This window comes from Eublepharis macularius, chromosome 4 (genome assembly GCF_028583425.1).
Source record: "Eublepharis macularius isolate TG4126 chromosome 4, MPM_Emac_v1.0, whole genome shotgun sequence".
NCBI lineage: Eukaryota > Metazoa > Chordata > Lepidosauria > Squamata > Eublepharidae > Eublepharis > Eublepharis macularius.
In genome coordinates, this window is record NC_072793.1 from 167,082,610 (window position 1) to 167,099,138 (window position 16,529).

The 16,529-nt window shown below is 43.6% G+C and overlaps 1 protein-coding gene across 1 annotated transcript; it reads left to right on the plus strand.

Annotated features, from left to right (window-relative positions):
• The first annotated feature begins 2,247 nt into the window (after window positions 1-2,247).
• LOC129328897 (zinc finger protein 397-like) lies at window positions 2,248-10,341 on the plus strand. Its single transcript, XM_054978210.1, has 4 exons — window positions 2,248-2,360; window positions 5,102-6,029; window positions 6,264-6,387; window positions 8,677-10,341. Exons 2-4 carry the CDS (start codon window positions 5,223-5,225, stop codon window positions 9,990-9,992), a joined length of 2,247 nt encoding a protein of 748 aa, XP_054834185.1. The 5' UTR covers window positions 2,248-2,360; window positions 5,102-5,222; the 3' UTR covers window positions 9,993-10,341.
• The last annotated feature ends 6,188 nt before the right edge of the window (window positions 10,342-16,529 follow it).

The following is a 16,529-nucleotide window of genomic DNA, read 5'->3' on the forward strand; positions in this document are numbered from 1 at the left end:
CTTCACTCGCACACACCTGTCTTAACAGGATATACCTTTTTATGGGTTCTGATTTATCTGAAGCTGGGAGAGGCATTAATTAGGATCAGAGGAAAAACATTCCCACCAGTGCTAATTAATCATGTACTCCTGCATACACACACCCCAAACAGCTACAAACGGGGCAGAGTGTGAATTTAGGGTTGTGGTATATATTGTGCTTCCCCAGTCCTAACTTCTCATCGAGCACGCTGTGGAAGGGGAAGTTCAAAACAAAACCAGAACCCTCGTATGCTGTACCACTCAAATTCAGGTCTAGTTTAGCAAGTTCTTCTAAACCCAAATTTTAGTAGTCCAGACAGCTGTGTTGTAGTACTAGAAAGCTGAAGTACATGGTATTTCTCATTTATCCTCATGCTTCTTTGCAGGAAATCATTTAGTATTATGTAGCTTGGCTGTCTTCTCCAGCAACTCAGCAAGGCAGTTTCTTTTTCCCTCCTGGATGACGACAGCCTAGTTTGAGGAACACAGAAGGCTCAAGACCATTCTTTCTGCCCATATTCAGATGTCACAACAAAAAAACCCTGTTTCTGATGGGCACAGATGCAGCTTGCTTGTCCGTCTTGGAGGGGCATGGTAGAAAACTTCCTGGAATCCTGTTTGGGGGGAATGGGAGCAAAAACTCCAGTTTGGTCAGGTGACAGCATTTGGACATCACAGCAAATTGGAATTTGATTGGCTGCTTCCCAAACCCAAAAGTTCTCAATCGCGCTCTGTGTATAAGGGGAGGTAGGAGGGAGTATGCAAACATGGCAAACAAGCTGTGCACTGCCCATTCCAAACCCCCAAACAGGTTTGTAGTGATGTCTGAATGTGTGCTCTCCATTTAATTGTGGGACCTGTCTAGAATACCTCCTCACAGATGCACAGCCCTTCAGGTTTCTAGGACTCTGGCTTCAAGGACAGCCTCTTCACAAACATTTTCCCCTTGAGACACACAAGGCTCTCCAGCTCTCTGTTTACAATATGTTATGCATGGAAAAGGAAAACTGAGCATTAGAAATACCAAGAAAAATTTAGGGGACGTCCAACAAGGCTGCGTGCAGGATCATGCTGTGCAAATACAGATGTTTGTACCAGGTATGGAATTTAGCATTGTGAGAGTTTCAGTGTACCTTTTAACAAAGAAACACCAATGTCTCTAGTCCTTAAGGATGTAAATGAAAGCTTGAAAAATTTGTGGGTAATGCTGACTAAACAAAACTACATTCCCAGTTAAAATCATGTTGCTGCTGCACTTTAGACCAAGTTTCACTATAAGCCTATTGACCTCGATACACTCAAGGGATGCTTGTGAAGTTTTTATTTTGTTTTCTCCCCACAGCAAAAGCTTTTTCCAAATAATGCGCAATAAGAGATTTTTTAAAAATTAAAAATACGTCCTTTATTAAATATTAAAGATTGCTTTTCCTTCTGCCAGAATGGTAGCATTTCTTCATTATGTTTATTACCTAGCTCTTATAATAATTCAAATAACATACACACTGCAGCTTTGGCAATATACATGTTTATTTAAGAGGTTAATTGATCAACGTGTTGGCTCAAACACAAAATGACTAATTAGCTAAATGTAATTCTGAGCCGCATTACACCCTACTAAGTCCATTGACTTCCATAGGCTTCTGAGGGTTCTACTGTAAATGTTTTTAAACTTGTTGACAGCTGTGGAATTAATAATTTCAATTAGCAATTTTAATTATCTCCCAGCATGATTTATTTTTCTGGCAATTCCAGAAAGTTATGATTTTTTTGTGTGCCATCCATGGCCCTTGTATGTATTTAAATAAGCGTCTGAATATACAGACTGCGGCAAAAACAGTTGCACATTTTCGTTATATCCCCACTGTTGATATAAACATGGTATTTACAGAATGAGATGAGGAGCTGCTTTCTTATAATTGGAGCTGACTCCTTGCACACACACACACGCAAAAGTCATTCTGCACATTCTCAGGCACTTTGCCTCTTTTTAAAAAAGCTTTCCCCTGGGAGGTTCATTGCACGTAATTTGGAGGCGTTGCTACTGAAATACCTGGCTGCTTTGAAAGAAAAGAACTGTTTGTTGAAACACAAAAGCCAGAAAGTTTCCACACACTAACCAATGGCGTTCAGCTAAGGAACTGGAGTGAAGGTGAGGCGCTTGCAACGGTTAAATCCACCGAGTTCACGGTCGAGTCCTAGAGAGAGCCGAAAAGAATGTGAGAAAGATTGTCTGGCAGGAGAGCCCCGTTCCTTCCCACTGATAGGGAAAGATTTTTCTTGGCCCCACGCCGGGAGGGGGGGATTGCTTTGCATTGCATTACAAAGCTCTGCGGGAAGAGGTGAGTGACAAGGGGGTGGCGTGTTTGGGCGGGGCGGGGGAGCAACTGCAGGAGAAGGAAAGGAACGCCTGGCTGCAAAGGGAGCTATGGACGAGGCAGGGCCAAATGGGGTAGAGAGGAGAAGCGAGAACCTTCCCCCCAAATTTTTCTCACTCCCCCTCCTTGCTTTCCTTGTCACATCATCCCATTATTTGTCAGAGAGTCTCTGTTTTCTAGTTCCTGTCCAGAAAATCAAGCGGTTTTGCTTTGGGAGAGGAACTTTGTGAAGGATGCCTTCCTTTTAAGCATTATCCAGATGTGGAGAGTGCGTCTTCCCTCGCCCAGACCTCTAGGAATGAAATCCGCCCCGTGCGGGTAGGTGGCTGAGCATCTAGTTCCAGGCTCAGAGTGGCAGAGCACCTGCTTTGGATGCACAGAGGGTACCAAGTTCAAATCAGTGTCGGGGTGGAGCCTGGGGAGGACAGGGTTTAGGAAGGGGAGGGATTCGACCGGGTGTGATGTCCAGCCTCCGAAGCAGCCATTTTTGTAGTCTGGAGATGAGTTGTAATTCTGAGAGATCTGCAGGCCTCACTTGAAAGTTGGCAACTTTAGTTCAAAACAGTATCTCCTGCCAAAAGGATCAGGTAACAGATGTTGGCAAAGTCCGTTCTCTGCCTGAGACCTTGGAGAGCTGCTGCATGTCAGAGTAGTCAACACTGACTTTGATAGACCAAGGGTCTGGCTCAGTACACAGCAGCATGGTGAGTGCACCCAAGCACGTGCAACAGATATCACATAACTCTGCTCTGCTGTTTTTCCTCAGTTGGGGCAAGCTGCTGTAGCTCAGTGGTTAAGTGGTTTGGCTGCTAATCAGCACTCTGCTGGTTCAAATCCCACTACTTCCATGAGCTCACCAGGTAGCCTTGGGTAAGCCACTCCTTTCAGCCCCAGCTCCCCAGCTGTATTGTGGGAATAATAATAACACTAACTTGCTCTGTGGGGCACTAATCTGTCTAGAAGAGCAGTATATAAGCACTGTTGCTGTTAACATTATCCAATAGGCAACAGGGGCAGCTGCCCCAAGCCCCACACTAGGAGGGCTGTCCATTCATGGCCCTGCTCCCAGTGGAAGGAGTCAGCCCACTTGGCAGCAGTGGCGACAACTCATTAGGGTTGTCAAGTGTCCAGTTTTCACCCAGACAGTCCAGTATTTTGTTGGAATGTTTGGAGGAAATGGATACAAATAACTGGACACCTGGAGGAGAGAGAGAAGAGGAGGAAGGGAAGAGAAAGGTGAGGAAGGAGAGGGTGCTATGCGCAGGAAGCCAGCTGTGGAACAGGCAGGATCTGGGCTGGGGAACAGTCCTACTCTCAGTCCAGCCCCACAGCACCCCTGCCTCTCCACTCCTTGTTAAGGGGCATCCCCACAAGGGCTGGGCTGGCCAGGAAGGGAGAGAGCGGCACAGCACAAAGGAAGCTGGGTGTGGAGCAGGCGGAACTTGGTCCAGGGGCCGGCACTGCTCACAAGTCAGACCCACAGCGCCCCTGGCTCTGCATTCCCTGTTGAGGGGTGTGACACTGGGAGGGCTGGGCTAGGGCCTACGCAGCCTGGTACAATATCACTTCCAGAAGCAATGTCATTGCGCCGGTCCCAGGAGGGTGCACTCACTTTGTATGCATGCGAAGAACTCTTCTCCAGTGAGTTCCAGGGGCCCTCTGTGACCTATATTTTTTGTTCATTATATATTTTTTATTTTGTGTTCAGTATTTTTTGTTAGACAATCTGGCAACCCTACTACTCCCACCCACCTCACCCAAGGCTTGGGCAACAGGCTTCTGGTGGTGGCAGTGACTCCCACCTGCTTCACACAGAATGAGAGCTGTTCCAGTGGTGGAACAGAAGGGGGAAGCAGCAATTCTGGGGCCCCATCCTGGATTTTGCCCTGGGCCCCTGAAGCACTAAGACCACCTTGTCTCCAATCAGCGCCTGGCTAGCTAGGAAGAAGATAACAGTGATGTTGCAATATCGAGCCAAACGTCCATTAGCCCACCATCTTGTTACTCATAAAGGTTGCCTGAACACTTCCAGTAAGCCTGCATGTAGAAATTAAGGCAGCTCTCCAGCTCCTGGTGCCAGAAGGGTTTTTCAAGGGATGGGAGTGCTTAGAATATAAGAGATCATGGAAGAGTTCATGGGCTTTGTTTATAGTGTCATGGGAATGATAAGGTTAACTAATGGTTTTTCTCCTTTTAGTTTTAGGTGGGTAGCCATGTTGGTTTGCAGTAGAACAACAGGACTTGAGTCCCATGGCACCTTAGAACCCATCAGGGTGCAAGCTTTCGACGGTCAGAACTCTGTTCTTTAGTGTTTTCAGAAAGTGGGCGGGGCCAGATAGGGCTTTCCCGGCATGGTTTCTGATTGGCTACTGGATATTTCATTGGCTGTGCAAATTAAAATCTCGTTGCTTCCATGGCAGTTGTCCCCCACAGTGTTGGTTTTATTCTCCCGCCACTCTTTCCCAGCATATTTTTTTAATCACTCCCCTTCTCCCATGCACTTTGTGGTCTGCCACCTGTGGCAGCCATTTTTATTATCATCTCTATTTTCCACAGTCCATTAGCTTTTGAGCTGGTTAGGCAATTTTATTTAAGTTGGGAGCTTGGTTTAGGATTAAAATCCTCTGAGTGCTTTGGGATCATGAGAATATGTGAGAAATCCTGTCTCGTTAACTGGACTGTTCTCTCTCTCTCTCTTTTTTTAGAGAATCTGCATTTGGAAAGAGAGACATCGAACTGAGGGAAAGAGGGATGGCTACAATACTGATTGAATAAACTCATTCAGGGACTAAAAGTCCCCTGACACCCCAACATTTTAATTGTGTGATGGAGAATGAGTGTGTGGAGGTGAAGGTGAACATGTCTGTAGAGGATGGGGCCGCAATACTCCCACAGCAGGTGAAGGAGGAAGAGAACACAGATTGCTTCAAGTCATGTTCACAGATGGCAGAAACAAAAGCCCCACAGATTCAGCACATAGGGACTATCGGAGAATTAGAATCTGCAACATCTCCACACCATATAAAAATGGAACCAGAGGAAGGGATACAGCAGCATTGGGAGACCCAGTGGCAAGAGTTCTTGGGGACCCTACAGGCCTCTCACTCGGGATGGGGGAACACACAGATGTGTGAAGAGCTGATACCATGGGAGGATGCTAAGGCTTTTCTAGCCTCCTTTGAGCAAGTTGCATCAATGTGTCACTGGCCTCGAGACAAGTGGGTGACCCTCCTTCTGCCAGCCCTCAGTGGAGGGGCCAGAGAGGCTTTCAGCAGCCTCAGTTCCCAAGACAGAGAGAATTATGGGAAGTTGAAAGCAGCCATCTTGGAAAGAGAGGCTGTTGTGAGGGAGAAGCAGCGTCAGCACTTCCGGCAGTTCTCCTACCAAGAAGTGGAGGGGCCTAGAGCAGCTTATGGCCAACTCCAGGAACTTTGTTGTCAGTGGCTGAAAGCAGAAAGGCACACCAAGGAGGAGATCTTGGAACTGTTGATTCTGGAGCAGTTCCTGACCATCCTGCCCCAAGAAATGCAAAGCTGGGTCCGGGAATGTTGCCCAGAGAGCTGTATGCAGGCGGTGATCCTGGCAGAAGATTTCCTCTTGAAGCAGAATGAGGCTCTGAGATCAAAAGACCCGGTGAGAGAGTTTGATGACAATGTTTCCAAATGGGCTTATTCTTTATTCCCTAATATGCATTCATATATTGGGGAGGATGCAGTGGCGTTTATATTATCTGAAGGGAACCAATGTGTAAGGAGATTGAGTTCCACCACAGATTGCGTGTAGGAATCTCCCTTCAGGTCCAAAAATCAACATTTTGGCAGTCTGTAAGTGTTGTCATATTTAAGGGTGTTTTCATGGCTGTTTCAGATGCCAGAGCATTTGCCCGAGGCAGCTGTCATTTCTTCTGAAGGGAACAAGATTCAGCCTCCGGATACTTGGAACTTTGTTGTGGAAGTCAAGCAGGAGTGGGAAGGAGAAGAATGGTTGCTGGGTAAGAATACGTTGAACACACGATACTGCCTTGTACTGAATCAGACCGTTGGTCTATCAAGTTCAGTGCTGTATACTCAGACTGGCAGTGGCTCTCTGGGGTGTCAAGCAGAAGTCCTTCACATCATCTTCCACCTGGTCCTTTTAACTGGAGATAATGGGGACCGAGCCTAGGACCAAGCAGATACTCTCCCACTGAGCCAGGGGCCCTCCCCTTTGTTGTGCTTGAGTGGGGCATTCTTTCTCTTAGTTTTAAATGGGGGGAACAACTCAGTGTCACCATAAGCAAAGCAGTTCTGTGAACTGTGGGGGAAGCCACAATAATATTTTTAATAAATTTTGCCCCAACTCACTCTCAAGAGGGTCATATCTATACAAAACTTTATTTTGCAGCCGTTTCAGCCGTGCGTACTGTTTAATGCAATCCTTTGGAGGTGGGGGGAGCAAATGAACCAAAACCAGAACAGACCTGGTCCATGTTAGCTAAAGCTTTATAAGGATGGACAGAGGGCAATTGCAATTACATGGCAATAAAAGGTAAAAAGCATAAAAATGACTAAAACAGAAAAAGAATGAGAAAAAGACATTGCTGATGCTGGGTTTTAAACCAGACAGAGCACAAGTTTCTTAGCTTCAGAAAGTCTTTTCTCCAAACTCTTTCCATAGGGGAGGGAGCTTCATACTGGCTGTAGACAGAGAAAAGAAGCAAGGGGGGAAAGGATTGTGTACCCTATGATTCACTAATGTGTTAGACGCAGAAACATGTACTGAGGAAAAAAATCACACACAAAATAGATCCAGATCCTATTTAAATCTTCAGTGGGATAGAAAAATTATCCAGTCACCATTGGCAACCAAGGCTTTTTAAACAATGGTTGCCAATGTTAAACAATGGTTAAATGTTGCCAATCAGAACGATTAGAAAAATTAAATTTACTTGTATCCATCTTTGGTTTTAATTTGAGTATACTGTTGTTTAGTTTGATGATAGCTGTTAATGTTATTAAAATTATTTTAAAAAAATTTAAAAAGCAAAAGAAAAAAGAAAAATTAAATTTTACAACTAGATTTTAGTAAAAGGTGACAAACCCATTTATTTATTTATTTATTTATTTATTTATTTATTTATTTATTTAATCGTATTTATATTCCGCCCCCCCCCCCCCCCCGCAAGCAGGCTCAGGAAGTCAGTTGGCAGATTTATATCCTGCTAAGCAGATTTAAACCTTTCTAAGATCATTGAAGTCAATGGGCATGAAAGTGTGTGATTCTGCTTATAATGGCAGTGAAAGGGGGACCTCAGTCATTTATCTTACTTTTTTAAAGAGGTATATATGATATGGACAATTTTGTAATATCATGAAATACCTAATTTTGATTATATTGGCTGGGTCTTTGAAAGCCCAAAGTAGCTTCACGTCTGGATCACTCTCCTTCCACAGTGTGTTGTTTTAGTGGCCCCCTAGCGTGTATCATGGCCCCACCTTGGATAATCGTGGAGAATCCATTCCCCACATAATGTACTGAGTAGTGTGGCAAGATTCTTCTGCCCAATTGGCAGGATACTTCTGATGACCAAGCTGCCCTGAAATGAGAATACTGTCCTCCCATACATGATACATTTTTTAATGAATTGAGTCTAGGTTTCCCAGACCTGACTCACTTTCCCCACAGCCACACAAGCAACTATGGGGAATGCCATTATAAAAGTCTCACTCCAGTTGGAACTGCGGTATGGGGCTTCTGCTCCCCGCCCCCTCCAATTTTTCTAGCTGGAACATCTAACTGAAACAGCCTCAGGGGAGTTGGTGCAGCTCCAAAATGGGGCAGATAACTGTTTCCAAAGGTCATTTTAGCTTGGAGAATGGAAGGAGCCCATCCCTCCCTGCTGTGGTCCTGAGCTAAATCAGTCCCCTATTGACTGTGTTCCCCATAGCTGCTGTGTGGCTGTGGGGGAAATCGAGTCATCCAGGGAGCTCACACCTGATTTGTGAAAAAATGTATTGCGTATTTGCCCCTAAAATGTACCATTTCAGACTGTACTGGGGCAGGAGGCTCATGTGACTGAATACTCCTCCATACAAAAGAATACCCTCCCCACAGAGAACCATAGGCTTACATGAGGTAAGTATGGTTACTCGGTGCTAACAGAAGAAACAGATTATACATGTTTAGAGGCACTCTCTCCTTTCATGTTTTTTTCATCCTGTAAAGCTCCATGTTCTGTAATGTCTTCAACTGTTTGGAAACGTTCCGAGGAAAGGACACGTGGCTGTATTTCTTTCCACAGGTAATGGGCAAGAGCGTATGACCCAAGTGGATAGTCTTCATCAGGGCGGGCCTCAGGAAGGGACACCAGATGGAATGTCACTGGGAAGTGGCAACACATTCCAATATGGCAAAGAAGAAGCAGGAGTCGGGAGTAAGACGGGACCAGGTAAGAAGCAGAGGACCAAACTTGAGAAGAAAATGGATGAACCTGTTGCTAAGGGTGATCAGGAAGAAATCAAGATTGACAAAAATATACATCGCTGTGCTTGTGGGAAGAGCTTCAGAAGCAGCTTAGATCTTCAAATGCACGAGAGTACACACTCTGGAGAGAAACTGGACAAATACACAGATTGTAGGAAAACATTCAGTGGGGCTAGTGAACTTAGGAGCCCTGAACGAATTAGTACTGGAGGGAAACCATTTCAGTGCTCTATGTGTCAGAAAAGTTTTGCTAGTGGTTCTAACCTGATTGCGCACGAGAGAATTCACACAGGAGAGAAACCTTTTAAATGTTTAAAATGTGGGAAAATTTTTCGTCAAAAGGGAACCCTCTCAACTCATGAAAAAATTCACATTGGAGAAAAGCCATATAAGTGTTCCCAGTGTGGGAAAAGTTTTCACCAGAAGGGAAACCTTACAACGCATGAAAAAATCCATGTCGAAGAGAAACCATTTCAGTGTTCAATGTGTCAGAAGAGTTTTGCAAGTGGCTCTAACCTGATTGCACATGAAAGAATTCATACAGGAGAAAAACCCTATGCATGTTCAAAATGTGGGAAAACTTTCCGTCAGAAGGGGACCCTTTCCACGCATGAAAAAATTCACATTGGAGATAAACCGTATAAGTGTTCCCAGTGTGGGAAAGGCTTCCGTAGCTCTACTGAACTTACAGTCCATGAAAGGATCCATACTGGAGAGAAACCATATCAATGCTCAGTGTGTCAAAAAAGCTTCAGTGATGGCTCCAATCTCATTACACATCAAAGGATTCACACTGGAAAGAAACCATATAAGTGCCCACTGTGTGGGAAAAGTTTCTGCCAGAGGTCAGGACTAATGACACACGAGCGTGTTCATACAGGACAAAAAAGGCGCTCAGCAAGTCAGAAAGGTTCCTCTCTTGGCTCCAGTGTTTCCACCAAAGGGGAATCAAATGCAGGTGTTGATTGTGGGGGAGCTTCCATCAGCACTCAAAACGCAGGACAAGTGAAAAGTGATGTATCATATAACCTAGAAGAGCAGCCATATCCAAGTGTAGGACAGGGCTCCCTTGAAGTTGTTGCTGTCTGTCAGTTGAGAGAATCTAAAATGGAAGAAAGTCCACCCTTCTGTTGACTTCCCTTAGGGTCTTGAATCTATTTACTTAAATTCTCTTTTATCCAGTTTCCCACTTACTCAGCTGAAGAATGAGACAAAAACTGACACGTTAAAATAAAGTGGTCTTCTGAGAGAAGAGGAATACTAAGAGAATACATGAATAATAACACATGAATACACATCGTTTCAAAGGAGTAATTGAACAAGAGCTAGATGAGGAAGCATAATCTGAACTAAATAGTTAACTATCAAGCAGGCATGTTACCTGAAATTTTATGGTGCAGGGCATAAGTATTCCATAATACATAAGTATAGTGCAGGGCATAAGGGTATTCCTTTCATCTCAAGCCCTGAGACTCAGAGCCAAGCTACAAGAGACAAATTACATGAAGAGAAGCACATGAAGGGAGTCACAATGCTAGCCAGGAAGCTGAGTTTTAAAAGAGATCGGAAGGCTTTGTTAATTTCCCCTCTCTACAGAGCCAGGGAGATGCTCCTCAGAGGGTTTTGTAATTTCCTCTTTGCCTCTGGAAGGCTCTGTCAGTTTCACTTCCCCTTTTAAGAGGCAAAGAATAAATTAGCAAACCCTCTGAGGAGGCATCTTTGCTGGCTCTGTAGAGAGGGGAAATTGACAAAGCCTTCTGATCTCTCTTAAAACTCAGCTTCCCGGCTAACATTGCGACTCCCTTTACCTGCACCTCCTTGTATAATTTGTCTCTTGTAGCTTAGCTCCCATTGGTTGAGGGCTATTAATGTCATGAGTGGAGGTCCAGTGATGTGGGGGGGGGGGCTTGGTGATGTCACATAGAACAGAAAGAGTAACAGGAATTCTTCAGACCCCCACAAGGAACATATCATGTGGTATCTTTGTGTACACAGAATCTTGCAGCTTTGAGCTGTTTAGAAGACTAAAATAAAAATAAAAATATACCTGGAAATCTAACAGTATGCTAAATGTTAAATGTAGTCAAGCTTTTAGTGCCAGTATCTCCAGTTTACATGCTCAGAAGTAACCACACTTAGGCATGTATAGAAGTCTTAGAAGAAGACATGTAACTCCACTGTGGCAAACTATTGGCTATCTAGGGAAAAGGTGTTTGCTTATGAGCTCACTAGAAGCCCTTTGTTGATTTAATTAGTATGCCTGTATTCTTCTCTCAGCAATCGCTACAGGTTATAAGGTTGTGGGGTAGGATTCAGAACTGTTGGGAAAGCTGGCTGTGAGTGAAGATGACACTTACATCGCTAGTATAATTAGTAAAATTTCTGAGTTACACCGGCCTTCAAATCATTCCTTGCCCGCCTGACCTAAAAGCTTAGCCGCTAAGAGATAAGTTAGTCGTGAAGGTATCCACATGACTGTCACTAGGACACCACTGCCATTTCATAGTCATTGAAAAATACCACAAAGATTGGACCTACAGCGCTGCAGGCTAAGGCACTCTCCCTGCCCCCCACCTTATTAAGTACCAGAACAACTACATCCTCCCCACACAGCTGTTTCAGCACACCTCCTGCAGTATTTTAAAATGATTTTAAAGTGCTTGTGGCATCCTTGTGGTGGTCATGAGGATACCATCACGTCTACTTTGGCCCAAATACCAAGCAGGTAGATGCATCTGACTGCTGTATATTTGAGGGGAAAGTGCTCTGTGCATGTACAGATTGTCCAGGGTCTCAGAATTCAGAGAAAGGATCAATGTTGTATCAAATTTATTTAGATTATCCAAGAGACCTTATTTTTCTGCATTGGAAGATGGTGGGGCTTGCCTTTTTCACCCTCTGATCTGAGATGACTCTGGAGTTCAAATTATGCTTCTTCAGTTCTTTAGCCCTGATCTCAGACTTTGTGGTGGATGAAGACCGGAGCTGGATAGTGATTATTCAAAAGGCATTCTGTGCATGCTCAGGAGTACACATTCTTTCACTTGAGAAGTTTTAGGAAGGTGGCTTGTAGTGAATTAACAGGCTGAATGAAACTGGATGTTCATTTTTCTGCTTCCCCCATGGTCCCACCCACTCCTAATGCAAATTTCCTCCTGCAGTCAGAGGAGGCCACCCAAAAATAGTAAATTTTCTGCCCAATAGTCTCACTTTTCACTGAAAATATTAAAGAGGAGATAAATAAGCAAAGGGACCAGAGAGAAAAGGTTATGGAATATAGCAGAAGAAAATGATTATGGCTGGGAACGGATTAACTGACTCAGTTCCAGCCGTCTTGCAGCTTCAGTTTCCCTTTGTTACCCAGGCAATCTGAACAAAAACTGTTTGCACATTTCTCTTTTATCTCCATGATGAAACAGATTAGAGAGTTACTTTTCTTTTTAAAAAATGGAAATTCAATTTAGGAAGGGGGGAAAGGCATATTTGTAAGGGGTTATTGCCCCTATAACTCGAAGCTGCAAGACTTCTTTAAAATATTGGGGTTTAAATTTCTCAAGGCTTATTTCCTAGCATTTATAACAAATAATAATAGAAGTTTGACTTTCACTAGCCAAGCAGATGACTGCATAGTTACCATCTTAACATGATATGCATTTGAGTCAATCCCTTCCCTCGAGAGATAGTCTAACACAGGGGTGCCCAACCTTTTTGAGCCTGCAAGCACCTTTCGAATTTTGACACAGCTCCACGGGTACAACAACAAAATGGCTGCCACAGGAGGCAGAGCCAGCCACAAAATTTCATGGAGTGAGGTTATGCAAGATTCTTAACCTTTCAACACTTCAGGCAGAAGCTCTGTTTAACATGGTCTTTTAATTTGTACACCTCCCCACTTTCTAAAAATGTTTGGGCACCAGGAAAGGTGTCGGCAGGTGCCACATTGGAGACTCCTGGTTTATCATGTTTTAATTCCAGATATTATATTAATCACAAGGTGCCACCAAATTCAGATGAAATTCTAGCACCCATGATACGAGCGATCATGGGATTTCTAATCCTGAAATGGTGGCTGACCTGGGCTTGGTCTACACGTACAGTAAAGTAAGATGGTAGAATCCTGAAGTGGAAGAGTGGCCTGTACTATCTCAGGGTGCATATAGAGATGGGATTTTTGCATGGTCCACCATATTAAATGAAATCTCTGTAAGTTAGAAAAACTACCATGCCAAGGGATAAAAGTTGTACTATAGCTTGCTCACTGATGTGAGTAGTTTTGCAGAGTGTTTTTACGTAGGGAAACTTTGAAAAATGCAGTCCCTTCCCTGGATTATGAAGTGGTACAATCCATGCGCCCACCTCATTCTACTGTGCCTATAGACTGGGCCGATGTTAGCTGAATCTAACAATAAATGCCAAATTAGGTGTGTTAGATAATGACATCTCTTTTCAGAAGTCATGCTAATTCTTCCTCACTGGGATTTGGACCCCAATGTCCCAGATTTACACCCTTCTAAGCCCATTGACTTGTTGACTTTAAGTCTTCTGAGAGTACGCTCTGTGATAATGCTGTCTTTAATAACGGTTTCCATCAGTTTACCAGGATCACATCAGGCAAACCTGCCTGTAATTTCCAAAACTTCTTCTGGATCAGTTTTTAAAAATGAACATTAAGTTTGCTCTTTGGTTGGTTTCCTGCTTCAGATGTATTTTTAAAAAATCATATTCGTTGCCTGAATATTTTTAGGCATATGGTGTTCATATGAGCAGAACTAAAAGAGAAGGCTAACCAGTTCTGTGACCCAGCAGTACATAGCTCTGTATCCACTCAGCCCCATAGAAACGGGGCGGAAGGAGGGGGCGTATCTTTTCCCCAAGCCTCAACCCCCTGAGAGCTGAACGCAAAGAATCCTATCTTCCATTAGGAGCCAGCTAGATATAACAGAGTGATACATGTGGAAGTTCAAATATAAAGCAGAAGACTGTTCTTTTTTTTATCATGAACATGTCAGTGAATGGAGCTAAACTGCTCACTCCTCCCTTTCCTCTCTGTGGTTCATTACTTGAAGAATTTTTCTCCTAGCCTGGCTCTGACATCAGAAGTGAGCCACCCACTAAGTGGACATCAAGTGGTTTCCACAAAATATGGGCAATGAGGCCATGTGGCAATGCCATGCATATGACCCTTGGCTGTGTATGTGTGGGAGGAGAGCTCACCTCTTAAAGGACCAGGCCTGTCCCTTGAAACGGGGTGTGAGAGTGTGCCTCTTGTGGTGTTCAAGTAATATTTCCAACCCAATTACAAGTCTTTTCTATCTGGGCGCATTGGTGCTCAGTGGAGGAGAGGGCATGGCTGCCAGTTTTTCTAGCCCAGTTTCAATCTAGCTTTCTACCCAACAGTAGGCCTGAAACTTCCTTGGTCAGCGGCATTTGCCGGTAGACCAACAGGGGGAGTACAACCCCATTGACTCGACCTCTCAGCAGCTTTCCATACTGTGGTATCTTTCTGGGTTGCCAGTTTGAATCCTTGGGGTCTGGAAGCAATGTACTGTGAAAGTTGTTTCCATGTGGGAGGAATGTTCCAGAAGGTATGACTGAGGGACAACAACTCTGGCTATGACACTTTGCTATGGGATGTCACGGGGTTTATCTTGTCCTCTTAACATCTACCGGCATCTCTGGGGATTTGGAATCTTGTATCTTTATGACACTGATGGCACCCAGTTCTGCTGCTTCTTTTCATTTAATGTAGGGGAGGACATGAATGTTCCAAACTGGTACCTGGTGTCCATAAAGGACCAGATGGGGGCAAATAAACAGCTGCTTAAGATGGGGGGGTCACTATTGGGGGCAAGATAGCTGACCAGGTGATGGAATTTGTCCTCCTCTTTAGAAAGGCCAGCTCTCCTCCAAACGATCCAGTCTGTAACTTGGGGATCCTATTATATTAATCCTTTCTGACAGAAACGACATCTCTGGCTCTGTGCCTGCTGCAGCTGTTTCCTCGGAAAGCGTACTTTTGCCACAATGAGCACACATTGCAGTTTAGACTTCTATAGTGGGTGATATGCGGAGATATCCGTGAAGAGCATTCAGAAACTGCAGCAGGTTCAGAATACAGCAGCCACGTAATTCTGGAACTGGCAGAACAAATCACATCTCACCACTGCTTTTAAGATCACCACTGGAAACAAAGCACTGTTTTTAACTTATGAAGGAGACCTAGTATCTCAAAAGACCACCTGCTCGTATATATGGATCTGCCCCCTTGTTAAAAGTTTCCTGGAGGGCTAGCTCTGGATGTTCTTACCTTTGAAGGTGAGGTGGGTAACTGCTAGAAAAAAGGCTTTTTCTGTGGTCGCATTCAGACTGTATCACCCACATTCATCAGACTATCTTTTAGGTACCTGTTGAAAACTGTTTTACTTGTGCAGGCCTTTGATGGCACTTGATGGTGTTTTACTTATATTTTTATCGGACAAAATGAGTATCTGAAAAACGGAGTTTTGACTCTCAAAAGCTTATATCCTGGAAAACTTGTTGGTCTTTAAGGTGCTACAGGACTCAAATCTTGCTCTTCTACTGCAGGCGAACATAGCTACTCATCTAAAATTACTTATATTTGTGTTTTTATTTATTGTTATGTCCGCTGCTGTTTCATTTCACTTGCTCTTTTATTCTAGTGTTGTATTCATTGTATGTTTGTGTAGCTTGAAATAGTTGCTGTAAGCTGCCTTGGGGACTAGTTTTGATGGAAAGTCGAGATACAAATTTTTAATGTAAAAAAAAGTTGGAGAAGAAACTTCTATGTGAAATTCTGATATTATTACTCATTTCCCCCAGGAGTGTCTAGCAGAATACGTTCTCAGAACTCTCCACAGATCAGGGCCATTTCTTAACTCCTTAATGCAGAAATGGGCTATAACGAAGCTTCAATCTGTCTGCGTTTGCCTCTAGAAGAAGGAAACAGGCTCCCTGTCAACACATACTGTAACAGCTGGATAGCAGTTAATCATTAGTTTACTCTAAATTTCTGGCAAAGATGTGAAATACTAAATATACAAGAGGATACATGAAAACCCTCACAATTTATTTATTTTTACTGGGGTGGGGGGTAACAAAGGTAGATAAAAAAACTTTCAAGGGCTCGAGCAATTCCCCCTTTGACTCTCACCCCTTAAATGGACTCAGTTGTTCTCCACATCCTATGCCTCCTGGAACATGCTCAGTCTTTATCATTTTGCTTTTGGTTAATTTACAAAGTCGTATTTGCCAGAATATCTGTGTATCTTTGGAGCCCTCCACTATGCTGAAAAACCTAACTTGTCTGTGGCTGGTCTTGTTTTACTATTTTTAAGACTGGCACAAACACCCTATTTTACTATTAAATATAATAGTGAAATTATTTGTTTGATCATCTGCTTTATTTAAAAATGTTTTTAAACATCTGTAATAAATTAGCTCAGTCTCAAACATTTTACCTTAATTGCAATCAATTTACTGAAGTTAAGATTTAATATTTTTAGGCTAATGATCAATGGTTTTCAAACTGTGTTCGAAAGAATGCTGGGCTTTCTTAGGTAGGCTTACTCTTGTCACCTGCTGCTGGTCAGAGTGGCAGAGGGAGAAAAATAAAATAACAGTGATATTGCTATGTTACTTCTAGTTTCAACT

Bases quoted from the DNA above. Each gene is read 5' to 3' on its own strand.
- LOC129328897 (XM_054978210.1), top strand. From the start codon at position 5,223: ATGGAGAATGAGTGTGTGGAGGTGAAGGTGAACATGTCTGTAGAGGAT. The intron at 6,030-6,263 runs GTGAGAGAGTTT...TGGCTGTTTCAG, and splicing joins CTCTGAGATCAAAAGACCCG to ATGCCAGAGCATTTGCCCGA. The intron at 6,388-8,676 runs GTAAGAATACGT...TTCTTTCCACAG, and splicing joins AGGAGAAGAATGGTTGCTGG to GTAATGGGCAAGAGCGTATG.